The sequence below is a fragment of the Saccostrea echinata genome, unplaced genomic scaffold (assembly GCF_033153115.1).
Source record: "Saccostrea echinata isolate AGI-Se365-2 ecotype Australia unplaced genomic scaffold, CSIRO_AGI_Sech_v1 ptg000009l, whole genome shotgun sequence".
Lineage (NCBI taxonomy): Eukaryota > Metazoa > Mollusca > Bivalvia > Ostreida > Ostreidae > Saccostrea > Saccostrea echinata.
The window spans coordinates 5,367,790-5,381,171 of record NW_026889758.1 but is presented as its reverse complement, the minus strand read 5'-3'; the positions used below and the strand labels follow the sequence as shown (position 1 = coordinate 5,381,171).

General features: G+C 33.9%; 2 protein-coding genes across 2 annotated transcripts; one reads left to right on the top strand and one right to left on the bottom strand.

The window, feature by feature from the left end:
* Nucleotides 1–1,188: 1,188 nt before the first annotated feature.
* LOC133181663 (tubulin epsilon and delta complex protein 1-like) lies at nucleotides 1,189–6,915 on the bottom strand. The gene is made up of 7 exons (XM_061316219.1): nucleotides 6,741–6,915; nucleotides 6,451–6,550; nucleotides 6,131–6,333; nucleotides 5,179–5,343; nucleotides 4,289–4,474; nucleotides 2,778–2,957; nucleotides 1,189–1,836 (listed from the first exon to the last, which is right to left on the bottom strand). The coding sequence occupies exons 1-7, from the start codon at nucleotides 6,852–6,854 to the stop codon at nucleotides 1,465–1,467; spliced, it is 1,320 nt and encodes a 439-aa protein (XP_061172203.1). The 5' UTR covers nucleotides 6,855–6,915; the 3' UTR covers nucleotides 1,189–1,464.
* Nucleotides 6,916–7,155: 240 nt separating this feature from the next.
* Nucleotides 7,156–9,545, top strand: LOC133181662 (uncharacterized). Its single transcript, XM_061316218.1, has 2 exons — nucleotides 7,156–7,242; nucleotides 7,609–9,545. The coding sequence occupies exons 1-2, from the start codon at nucleotides 7,177–7,179 to the stop codon at nucleotides 9,412–9,414; spliced, it is 1,872 nt and encodes a 623-aa protein (XP_061172202.1). The 5' UTR covers nucleotides 7,156–7,176; the 3' UTR covers nucleotides 9,415–9,545.
* The last annotated feature ends 3,837 nt before the right edge of the window (nucleotides 9,546–13,382 follow it).

The window sequence follows — 13,382 nt, the reverse complement described above, 5'->3', positions numbered from 1 at the left end:
GATTGCAGCCCCATTCCTCAGGCCCCAGAGGTGTGGGGACAACAATACAAAGTTTTTGTTTTCCCTCATCCATAAACACTTTGAACTAAAATCCATTGAAATTGGTGCTGCCATTTCTAAGAAGATAACAAAAAAGCAATTCAAATAATGAAGTATTAATATTCTTTAATGATAAATCTTTCTGCATATTCATGGAAGACAAAATAAAGAACAAAACAAGAACACTGACAACGTAATACAGGGCCCTGCAAAGTGAATTTTTTGTCCTGTATAGGAAAATGAAAGTGAAAATGTTACATTCAGTTTAAAATATACCAAAGTTTTATACTGAACTGCATTCATTACATATATAATATTCATTATCAATAGTCTTGAGCATTTGGCCTTGATCTTAATTCAAAAAATGTCTTCTTCCAACAAATCTTAAATCTTTGTAGTAAATGAAGATTGTAGTTTTAAAAAAATCCATTAGACAGGTTATTGCACAGACTCTGAACTTTGACTTCAACCTTTTTCAAGAGATTGTATTGTGTTTTATTTTCTCCAGAAACAAAATGTCTGAGTTATTTCATTACAATGGTCAGATTAGGAATCTCAGTCTTTGACTTTCAAAAAGTGACCCCAAATCTTCATGTATATGTTGATTTTATGTACTATGGGAAAATAGTTATTGCAGCACTTAATGTGTACTGGTGATGGTAAGTATTTTGAATTTTGACCTTGACCTTTGATCAAGAGACCCCATAAGCTTTAGATGTCTTCCTCTAAGCATCTTAAAGCTATGTATAAATAGAAGTCTGTAGATTACAAGGAACTCAAGTGATTGTAGTGTTAACCGGCAACAGACAACTAGACATACAGACATGGTGATTACAACAAGGCACCCACATCTTGGCGTAAGGCCCTTAATAAAACTCTCAACATCGAATATTTAGGGAAAAAAATACCAGCTGAAATCTGAATAGAATCAAACATATTTACATCAAATATTAAACCTATAAATCAATCATGACACAAAACAAATTCTAACAAAAATTGTATCATAGCTTTCATATTTCTGTGCATGCAGATAACTTGTAATATTACTTGTAAATACTTTTGAGTATAATTGCATTTTCCAAACTATGGCGGATGCATAATTTCTGCACATAAGTAACTACAGATCCCCACCCCTTCCCCACCCCCAAAGAGAAGCTATAATATCTAAGATACCAGTTTTTAACATTTGACAATTTTATATCACAAGACAAAGATAATCATTATGTTATTTATCTATAGAAATGACATACTAATACTGAAAATTCTCACTTCAAGTTTTTCTGGTCAGCAAAAAATATTATAAACAATCAAGTATACAGGGATTTTCAATGAATTTGGATTCAGCACTGAACTGATATCATCCTAAGGTTTAATATCACCTTAAATGGCAGTATTACATGCTTGTACAAGTAGCATATCCAACTTCTAAACACATGATGAAGGCTGAACAAACAATGCACCTGGTACCCTAACAGAAAGTCTCTCCAGATCAGATGTATACTGCCTTGTCGTCCTCCCTACCTGTGTCTCGAGCAATCTCAACTGTGATTCCAATGCTGCTATCTCGTCGGAGATCTCTACTGGAACACCTAGGCCCTCTCCAAGAGCTCCTGGTAACCTGTCCATAGGTTTGGCCATGTTTGGCTTTTTCTTGTCTTTTTTGTTGAAAACAAATGTTGGGTCTCTCATTAGGAAGAAGTCCGAACTGCCTAGAGCTAAGTTGGATCTCTGTAGCGAAATCTCCATGTTTAGCATATCTAACAGACCGTCCAATTCTTCCTCTGTCACTTCACTTCTCTACAAAGTACAGAATGTTACCAGATTAAGGCAGGCTCTATCAATGTTTTTTTTTTGGCTAAATTCTCATGTTCTGAAGATTCTGAATGCCTGTAACATGATAAGGTCCAAAATAGAACATTCATATACATAAAATATGCAAAAAACATGGTAAATTTGAAAAAAATGTTTATGAAAACTTTGTACTTTTCAAAGAATTTACACTACAAATTTTAAAAAGTAACTTTAAAATATGTCTGAAGTAATGAAATATGGGGATAATGAGCAGTATTCAAGCTCAAAGTCCAGTGGATTCAAAGCAGTTGAGCCACATTTTATTGTCATAATTGATAAGCAAACTTTGTGTCAAGTATGAACTTCTATGACCTCTGCATTTCAAAATCTAGGAATATCATATATTATATAAATACTACATGCAGTTGAATTTACACCCCAAGAAAACCGTTGTAAACCGAGGCACAACCGAGATTGACAATAGTTTTCGAGGGGTGAAAATTTTCAATGTTACACTCAACTACCTGCAGTATTTATCAAATTATACTGAATGTTTTATACAAATACTTATCACAATGAACCTTGCGCACATAAATTCTGCGCAGTCAATATTTTTTGGAATATTCCCCGTCGTCAAGCTATGTCGCCTGTTGCTATGCTGGAGGGCATGGGTTCATTATTCAGCGGGTAATAGTATATTTAAACAAATGTTTCTCCATAAATCAATTTCAACTAATTTACATGAAAGCATAATATACAAAAATACTGCCCAGTACATAACGTTTCTATATGATTGTTTACCTCAAACAGTGACCGAATACTGAGCAAACACAGCATGGCCATTGGGATAATTTATATTATCTGTCAATATGGTATTTATATGATGGTTATGTTTAATCTACTTTCTTCATACAGTAATACAAAATTTGTGAGAAATGATCACTTACTTTGGTCTCCCACAGCTCCTCAATCTGCTCGATGATTGTTTCGTATCTGAGAATGGCTTCCTCTAACTTTCTTCTGGCTTCATTCATCCTTGACACTGGATCAGGAGCTATATTGTAATACAGCATAGGAGCTTTCTCATTCCTGGGGGTTTCTTTCACTTTCAGCTCTAAAACACTCTCCTAAAATGATATAAAAACAAGAGGTCCATGGGCCACAACACTCACCTGAGTACCGGTAACTATGGCCCTTATTGTCTTTCATCAATACATGTACATTCTTTTACCTATATATTCCCATGTAAAACTTGGTCACCCTTTGTAGCCCCACCCTATCCCGTGGTCAGGATTTGAACAAACTTGAATCTACACTACCTGAGGATGCTTCTTAATAAATATGATTGATCATGTTTTTGCTGTTCCTGGGAAAAAGATTTTTAAATGGTTTTGCTATTCTTAAAAAGAAAATTTTGAAAATTGTTTGCTATACATGTATTTACCCATGTAAAATTTTGACCGTCCAAAGTGGCCCCACCCTTGCCCAAGGGGTCATGATTTGAACAAACTTGAATTCACACTATATCAAGAAGCTTTCTCATAAATTTCATCTTTTCTAGCCCAGTGGTTCTTGAGAAGGTTTTCAAATAACCCCACCCAATTTTTACTTTTCTTAATTATCTCCCCTTGGAAGAGGGTTTGGCCCTTCAATTGAACAAACTTGAATCTCCTTTATCTAAGGATACTCTGTGCCTAGTTCAATTGAAATTGGCCCAGTGGTTCTGGAGAAGAAGATGAAATTGTAAAAAGATTACAACAATGACAATGATAACAAAAACAGACAAATTTTGATCAAAAAAGCTCACTTGAGCCTTTGGCTCAGGCGAGCTAAAAAGTATTGAAACTTAGACCACTTCAGATTGTCTACAAAATCTAAGTATATCGAGTACAACTATCACCTAGCATTACGCTCCCTCCACTAATTATATAAGTACCAGATCAAACTATTTCTGAGTTCTAAAATCCCTATTTAGAATTTACTTGTTTAGAAAGTACAAAAATATATTAATAAAAATATATAGGCATCATAGAAAAAACACCACTCTCCTATTAAAAACTCTTGGAATCTATATTGCGCAGATAAAAATTCTGAAACCTTATTTCATGCTAACATGCCATAGGCAATCATAAATATATACATGCATTTTTTGTTACTATCAATGAAAAGAAGAATAACATTTTTGAAATTCAAAACTTAATTACAGTAGTTTGATAATACGAAAAAAAAAGAATTTTTGTTTTGCCTTCGTCTACAATGTAGGAGGAGGTCCAATGAAAAGAAATTGGAACATCTAGAAGGTAACGTACAATAGTGAATCAGATTTGAGTTGCACATGGGCTTATTCTGATTTAAAAGCAACTCACCATTGAAAAGTATATTATCATGGCATTACCTCCAACATGACTGTCAGATTTAATTAGAGAAAGTTCAGAGGTTATTATAATCTAATGCCAACCATCCACTTCCAGAAGATCTGTTCATGATCTTTCCACTCCTGCATGTGTCTCAGTCTGACATTGTCTTTCTCCAGTAGTGTGGTGATCTTGTTCATCAACTGAGGGTGCCTTAATAGGTGGACCTCTAGTGAAGAAAGATGAGGCATATCTGGTGTAAGGGAGGAACCTTGAGTACACTCATGGACCTAAATAAATACAATTTTAGCATAAACTTATCCCACATGCATTTGAACTTTTAAGAATCCTATAAGAAGATCTAATATTAATATATACCTGTGTTCTTACACTAAATCGAAATACTGTCAAACCTGCCTTATATTAGTGAAGTAGGTCACTTTCTGACAAGCATGATCGCTTAAAATTTAAAATCCCCCCTCCCTTCCCCCAAACCACTGTAAGTTTCATTGTTTATATGCATTGCCAACCTGCTGTAGCTATTATGTCATAACACTGTTTTATGCACTATTTTTTTTTCATTTTATGTAATCATTTCTAAATGTTTATATAATTCTGAAAGAAATTATGCAATGTCAAACTATAATTTGCCTCTAGCAGAAACCTACACTAAGAGCACATTTCTTTCAATTTATGTTTCAGAAAAGGTGTGGACCATACTAAACTGTATAAATTTACCACCTGTTGTAAATACATGTGACCTCCATTGATTTTCCTTGATAGGTCACTAAATACATATTTCACTGTGTGAAGTCAGCAGAGATTTAAAATATATATATATTTATTTTGAATTGTGGCATATTGATGCAAATATACATGGACCATTCGTTTTTTGTTTATTATTTCATAAATATACCTGGTAATAGAATATAAGGCAAATAAGTGGAATCATCTTGTTCTCACTTATGAAAGAATAACAAAAAGATGATTTTACCCTGTGTTGTAGCTTTGCCTTCTCTCGCTGTAATGCATATAGTCTCCTTAAACTACTTCTTAACTTTCCATTTAAGAGTTGTAACTGTTGAACTTTCTGCACTGGTGTCAGGGAACCTGCTGCTACTAGAGTTCTAGGTTCCTTTGTTGTTTTGTTCTGCTGAAGCTTTAGAAAATAAAAGCAGCTTTTAAAAAAATAATTAAATTGATAAATAAATGTAAAATCAGCCTATAGTACAGGTATCATTTAATAAATACAAATCAGTATAAGTTTTAACCAGAACATAAAAAGAACAAAAATTAAATTAAAAAACACTGGTCAAAGCTCACTATCGTGTTCATAGAAGCCATGGGTCATATAGCAAATTAAACACATGACAATATAAATAAATTTGTAATTCAAGGAGTTAAAATTTTAAAAAGCTTTGGCTCTTTTAGATGATTTAATTACTCTATCTATCATGTTGGTAAGGTGTATTTTCTTTAACAATTTTCATGAACGGAAGAAAACAGAAGTTTTTTCTGCGAACTTGTTATTTTCACACTAAAAAATTAACATTTTGTTTTCACACCGTGAAGATAACACCTGTGAAAGTATCAATTTCATTCAATTACATTTAATATTTCCCTGTTGAAAGTATTTAAGCTTTACTTTTCCAAGGGTAACAACTCTTACCCAGGTAAAAATAATTAGATAAAATTTCTTCTTTTTTGGGGGGTGGGGGGTGGGGGGGGGTTATAACATTTTTTTTTTTTTAAAAGTTATTTCAAGGAGAACTAAATATTTTTTTCTGAAAATCAGATACTAGAACATTGAAACATTACCCATGTATCATTTTTACTTGAAATTTTTCTCAAGGCATAGCCTTAATCATGCAAGAATCTGAATATCAGAAAAGTTCATATCCACTGTCGTAAAGTACCTCAATAAAGTAACTAAATTATGTAAGTACCTCAGATAACAAAGAAGAGTCTTCCAGTGGAGAAGAGCAGTTTTCCATGAATTTGTCAATGAGATTCTGTTTACAAACCAGCCATGCAAAGGCCAGTAATAATTCCCTGCTACCAGACCTAGCATCATTTGGAAGGTGCGAAAACTCTTTGGAGAGAAATCCTAGGTTCTGTAATTCTTGCTTAACATAGACAATCAGCTCTTCTACAAAAAAATGTTTTCAGTTTTTTTTTAGCTGGAAGTGTATTTACTCAAATTAATTCACATTTTCCCCAGTCATTTATTGATAGTTCAGAAACAGAACTTGTAAGGTTTCCTTACCTGTTGTTAGTTCTGAGAAAGCCTTTACAGTGACCTCGTCAATTATACCGTATTTACAATAATAAAGCATCTCAAAGAGTAACTTCCACAGAGCCAATGTCTACAAGAAAGGAGAAAAAAACATCACAAGGTTTGATTACAAAGTGATAATTCAATTTCATAAATCTCTTTAATTTAGATAAAAACATTTTTCAAATAAAATGGAAGACTACACAAGTCCGAAGAATCTAGCAATTACAGACGTCAAGAATCTAGCAATTACAGACGTCAGACGACAACTGTATCATTACCGCTTCATCTTTGTCGAACTTTGCCAGGCGAAATATTTCTGCCTTAAGTTTAGAACATCCATTTTCATTCAAGATGAATGTAAGTAATTCAATTGTTTCACGAACTTGGGCCATCAGCTTCTTTATAAACCTCAAGTCTCCTGTCTGTTAGTCTGTTAATAATATTCTCTGTGGTCGTTTTCTACTTTCACTTTACTATAGATAACTCGTTCTCGGATTTACAACTGAACTGGAGATAATACTTTTTTCTTGATATAGTTGACAGCATTTTAACAATTATATAAAATAGCACAAAGTATAGCTCTCAGAAATATTTCTTTTTAGGCCTGTTTATTTTTAAAAAGTCCATAAAACTGAAGCGAAAGTGCACATTCACAGAGTAAGGAAGGACAACTCCGCCTTTGGAAAAAAGGTGAAATGACCAGAAGTACACGAAATGGAATTGACAGTGTTCGTGAAAAGTATATTTAGTTTGTCTACTGTGTATGTGGTTATAATACAGGTAAAAGTTTCTATCCAAATAACAATAACATGATAATAAAAAAGTCTTGGTTTCAATAACTTTCAATTTGCATGCCGATTGTTCAATTCGTGATGTAACCAGGAAACTACAATTGTAAATCCAGATCCACAGGTGCTTGGTGACGGACCCCCCCCCCCCCCGTTCTGTACCCCAAGGGTTCGACGACTTTTTTTTTTACATAACATATTTAATATCACAACTACAAAAAAGTCTTGAAGAAAAAAAAACTTGTTATATTAAATTCGGATCATGTCAGCATTATCTCCCTACATGGAGACAAGTATACATGCATGCTTGTGAAAAAGTGCAATAACATATGTAAGTCATTCTACACTTATATTACAGATTGTTAACAGGACCGCACTCCTCATTCACCAAGAAAAAGCGAAATTACAGCTCCTTCGTGAACAAAGTTATCCAGTAACTAACGATTGGCGTCAGCAAAATTACTCAAAATACATTTCAAACTTTGCGTCTCATTTCGGGAAAGAGCGATGTATGTTGGTGGGTAGCACAAGGGAGAGGACTCGACTTCGATTTACACGCGATGAGGGAGACTATGATTATTTGTTAATATCCGATGTGTCCATTCCTGCAGATGCCTTGGAATATCATGCAGACGTTTCATGTTTTGTTCATATCAATATCAACAAAGTACATCACGAATTTTCAAACGATTCTGTTGTGGGTGGAAAGTATTTGAACACATCTCTGTTGAAAGATTTTGATAAAAGGGTCTTCAAGATTTTAAGAGGCCTTTACGATGTTTTAACTTTGCCATCTTTAACAAAGTCTCATGACAGTATTCACATAAAAGTTAACAAACAGGTGAAGCCTGGTTACAACCAGATGCACTACGCAGGTTTTGAATACAGAGATGCACAGCTTGATTATATTCAAGTAGAAGCAGATATCGAAGCAATTACAAGGCAATTTAGGAAGCTGCTTGCTAATAGCGATATCTCAGTGGATATGATCTCGGTTTTAAGCAATACTTTATCTTTAATCGAGGAACTGCGACCTGAGGACATAACAAATTCTCTTACCTTTCAAACGTTTGGTGCTCTCATTAAAGCTGCGTCTGGCGAAACCATATCATCGCTTTATAAAGGTAGACCGAATCCGATTAAGGAAAAGGATACCGGTCAAACCAGAAAGGATAGACAAATTTCTTCTGAATCTCAAAAATATCTTGCTATACGTTATGAGTACAAATCTGGTCGCGATTTTATTCCCGCATTTCCGATTACAGGAAAACTCACGTGTTTAGATGAATGGAGAAACCGATTATTAAAATCAAACGTCTTTTGGCCAAGTCGAGAAATTATCAACAAAATCTACGAAAGTGAATTTTTTGTCATCGCGAAACCAGCAATTGTCAATGCCGAGGTTAACAAGGACTTCTGTATCGGCTTTAACAATGCCGAGATGATTTTGGCCACATCATTTTCCGATGGTCAGAGATTATGTTTCTTACTCCTGAAATCTCTACTAAAAGGCTTTCTAAAACCATATTCAGAGCGACTGACCACATATCTTTGGAAGTCAGCATTTTATCACGTGTCTGAAACTACCCAAAGAGACCAGTTTTCGGACACAGTTGGTATTTTTTCAGTTTTGAGGAATGTTATAGAATACATGGTTGAATGCCTTGAGAAACTTTACTTGCGACATTACTTTATCGAAAGTAATTTAATTGCTCATTTTTCTGAGGAAGAATCTTTTCAAGTTATCACTGCACTTAAATCTCTACTCTCAGATCCAGAAAGAGCTTTAGATGTTTACTTTTCTTCCAAGAAAACTGCTGAAAAAATTATTGATTACATTTCCAAAGAACAAATCGAAGACTTGAAATATCAAGAAGGCGACTTATCCCGAACAACCCACGCAGAATCAGTTGTGTCTCTTATTAGTCACCTCCAAGCCGGAACTGGTAACAATTCCTCCAAATTCGTTGAGGCCATACTTGACACTTTGTCTGTGGTGGTGAAATCTGAATTAAACTTTGACTGCTATAAACATGATTTTTGTGTCGAAATTCTCAAAATGATAGGTGATTATCTCAACACAAAATTCAGGACTAAAGAGGAGAGGAAAGCGAGTTTAGGGGGCATAGCATTAGTATTTTCCCTGTTTCAGTCCTTCACTTGAAAATTTTATTTTTATGATTTCACGAATATTTCGTCATATTTGCATGTGCGATATCCTTTGGTAATTTTTATTTAGTTCAAGTCGTACATTTTATTTCAATATCATTGTGATTTTTTTATGGTGTCTTTACTCATAAAAGAAATAAAATGTGGCTCTATGGCATTATTTCCGTTTGCAAATGTAAAATTTTCCATTTGTATTGTATAATTTTTATTTGTATTCTATATTTTCGATTTGTATTGTATAATTTTCCATTTGTATAATTTTTTTGGTATTCTACATGTATAATTTTCCATTTGTAATGTATTGTATAATTTTTCATTTTTATTGTATAATTTTTATTTGTATTATATAATTCTCTGTTTGTATTTTATAATTTGCTATTTGAATTGTTTAATTTTTTTTATTTGTATTCTATATTACCTATTTGTATTGTAAAAAAAATCATATGAATTGTATAATATTTTATTATATTCTATACTTTCCATTTGCATTGTAAATTTCTTGTGTGTATTTGTATTGTTAAATTTCTTATTTGTATTTGATAATTGTCACCCGCCTTCACCGAAAAGTGGGATATTAATCTAGGTCCGTCTGTCCATTCGTCCGTCTAGGCGTCCGTCCGTCTGTCTGTATTTCTATCTGTGTGTAACACTTTCGTTACCGGGCGATATCTCGAAAAGCCTTAGAGCTTTTGTAATGAAATTATCACATCTTCCTATGGCTTAAAGAAGACTCCTAATGATTTTGAGGTCAAAAGGTTGAAGGTCAATATCCTAAATTTATAATTCTGACTGCTTTTAAAACTGTCGTTTCCGCGCGATATCTGGAGAATCCTTTGAGCTTTTGCAATGAAATTTTATACCACAACTCCCTATGACCAAAGAAGATCACTATTGATTTTGTATTCAGAAGTTCAAAGGTCAAGGCCATGAATTCATAAATTCTGTCTGTGTGTAACACTTTCGTTTCCAGGTGATATCTCAAGAAGCTTATGAGCTTTTGCAATGAAATTTGTATTAAAAGTCATGTGGCACTATTTTTAGCAGGGGAGAATGTAGAGGTTGTCGGCGGACTTTACATGGTAAATGTTTTAGAACTGTTTAGTAAAGGCTAAATTAGACACCATATGTTGTGTAAATTTTTGACAATATCGAACGTGTATCAAGGTAGACATTTATTCTTTCTCCATCTGCAATTTTTTTTCCATTTCTCCCACCCTCTTCCAAGCGCAATGCAATTTTTTTTCCAAGGGAGGGGGATCCGCCCCAGTCAAGAAACTTCCAACCCAGAAACAATTGATATCCCCCCCCCCCCCAAAAAAAAAACTGAACTCCTTTCCCAACCATGAAAACCTATTTCTTAACAGGGTCCACGTTTTCTAGTGGGGAAAGGGAGGGTGGCCCAAAGTTTTTTTTTTGGCCTCAGTATATACATTTAATTACTGCAAAATCCGGGGGGGGGGGGGTTAGATCCCCTTTCTAGATCCGTGCATGTTCTTCTTTTACCTTAAGCGGGGACACAAATTCTCTGAATTTGCTTGTTTTCATTTGTATTGCATCCGAGGATTGTTTATTTGTTTTGTTACGAAGGATTTCCATGGTCAAGTTTTAGCCTGTGTAACTTACCCTCGTTTTAGAAGTTGTCTATTCGCAGAGCATGCTCTTGCGTATCGAATCAACTGAGAGATATAAACCCCATATGCAGGTGATGAGGGTATATTGCTGCATAAGTAAGGGAAGTTGACGATTGAAAAGTTAAAGTCGTCACGTTTATCATAAAGCTTTGTTTTTAGATTACCATTTATAACGTCTTTTTCTAGTAAAATATTCAAATATGAACAGAAGTGTCCGACTCTGTGGCATCTTTTATTTCAAGCTCACTGGGGTATATCGTGTCGACATATGAATGGAAATAACTATTGTTTATTGACAATACGTTGTCAATATGATGTTCAGTTGAAGGCAGCAGCAAGTGTTTTCTTTTTCTCATGCATAAGATTTAAAATAAATTCTGCTTCATATGAATACAAATATAGGTCTGCTAATAATAGGGCGCAATGGTACCCATGGAAATTCCAACAGATTGTTGGAAAACCTGGTCTCCAAAAACCACATAGATACTTTGACTCTCAGGATGGTACCGGTGGGAGTGATAGGAGCTGAGTAGCTTTGACTCTCAGGGTGGGAGTGATAGGAGCTGAGTAGCTTTGACTCTGAGGTTGGGAGTGATAGGAGCTGAGTAGCTTTGACTCTCAGGGTGGGAGTGATAGGAGCTGAGTAGCTTTGACTCTGAGGTTGGGAGTGATAGGAGCTGAATAGCTTTGACTCTCAGGGTAGATTGTCGATCAGAAACTCAAGCATCTTTTTAATATCAACTTCAGAGTACTTGTGTGTACAATCAGAATGTTTTTTTAACAAAATAATGTTGCAAATGACGAGTTCCATTTTTATTGAAAAAGTAGATGTCAAAAAGCCTGGACTTTAATTTATCTTGGGGAATGGTTGTATAAAGAGTTGAAAAGTCGTAAGTTTTGATGTTATTGATTTTGGTAAAATTTTGTGATTTCAAATTTTCCAAAAGTTCCTTGGAATTTTTAAGTATCCACATCTAATTTACACCACTTCTATAATATATTGCTGCACAGTACTCCTGAAGTCTCTCCTTCACTGCTTTTAATATATTAGTGAGGAGTAAAGAAAGAGGGTTGGTAGAACAATTACTCTAACCCGCTATGTATCTATGAAGTTTTGGAATCCAATATAAATATGTTAATTCAAATTCATTAATTTTCGCATAATTACTAGAGATGGTCTGCTCGCGAAGATCTCATTCTCGTGTATATTTTTGTTAGTATAAGTTATATACAACAATATCTAGAATTCGTGAAAAATTTTCGGGGCGCAATTGGTACCCAATGGGACTCCAACAGATGGTTTGAAGACATGGTCTCCAAAAAACCACATAGATATTGTCAATTGAAAACGCAAGCATCTTTTTAATATAAACTTCATAGTACTTGTGTGTGCAATCAGAATGTTTTTTTTAGCAAAATAATTTTGCAAATGACCAATGACAAGGTAAGTAAATTTACGAGTTCCATTTCTATTAAAAAGCAGATGTCAAAAAAACCCAGACTATAATTTATCGTGGGGAATGGTTGTATACATAGTTGAAAAGTCATAAGTTATGATGTTATTGAGTTTGATAAATTTTTGTGATTTCAAATTTTTCAAAAGTTCCTTGGAATTTTGAAGTATCCACATCTGATTTACACCAATATATTGTTGCAGAGTACTCCTACTTCACTGCTGTTAATATTTTAGTGAGGAGTAAAGAAAGAGGCTTGGTAGAACATTTACTGGAACCTGCTATGTATCTTTGTAAGGATTTTTATGAAGATTAGGAATTCAATATAGATATGGTATTCAATTTTATTTGGTTGTTGGGAATATTAATATTCAAAACTGACATATGATTTTGAAGAATTTCCTCCTTAGAAAGGGAGATACGTGTAAAATTGGATTACCACTTGCAGAATTAAATCCCAGTTTCTCTAAAATACAATTAAAATAATGAGCCTTACAAACAAAGACACTGTTGTTACCTGCTTTGTAAGCTGGGACCAGTGCATACTAATAGTGTAGTCTATCTAATTCTTTTTTCATTTCTGAATTATTGAACACAGAAGGATAGATGGTTTTAATATTGCCCCTCAATACAATCGAAAAATTGTCTCATACAGATAAGAAATTATACAATACAAATAAGAAATTATACAATGCAAATGGAAAATATAGAATACAAATAAAACAATTATACAATACAAATCAATGTTATACATGATGAATCCAAATGGAAAATTATTAAAAAAGAAAATCGAATGAAAAAATATACAATCTAAATAAAAATTATAAAATGTTCACCAATTTTATATTCAGTTCACTTTCACTAATAGGCCGTGTTAC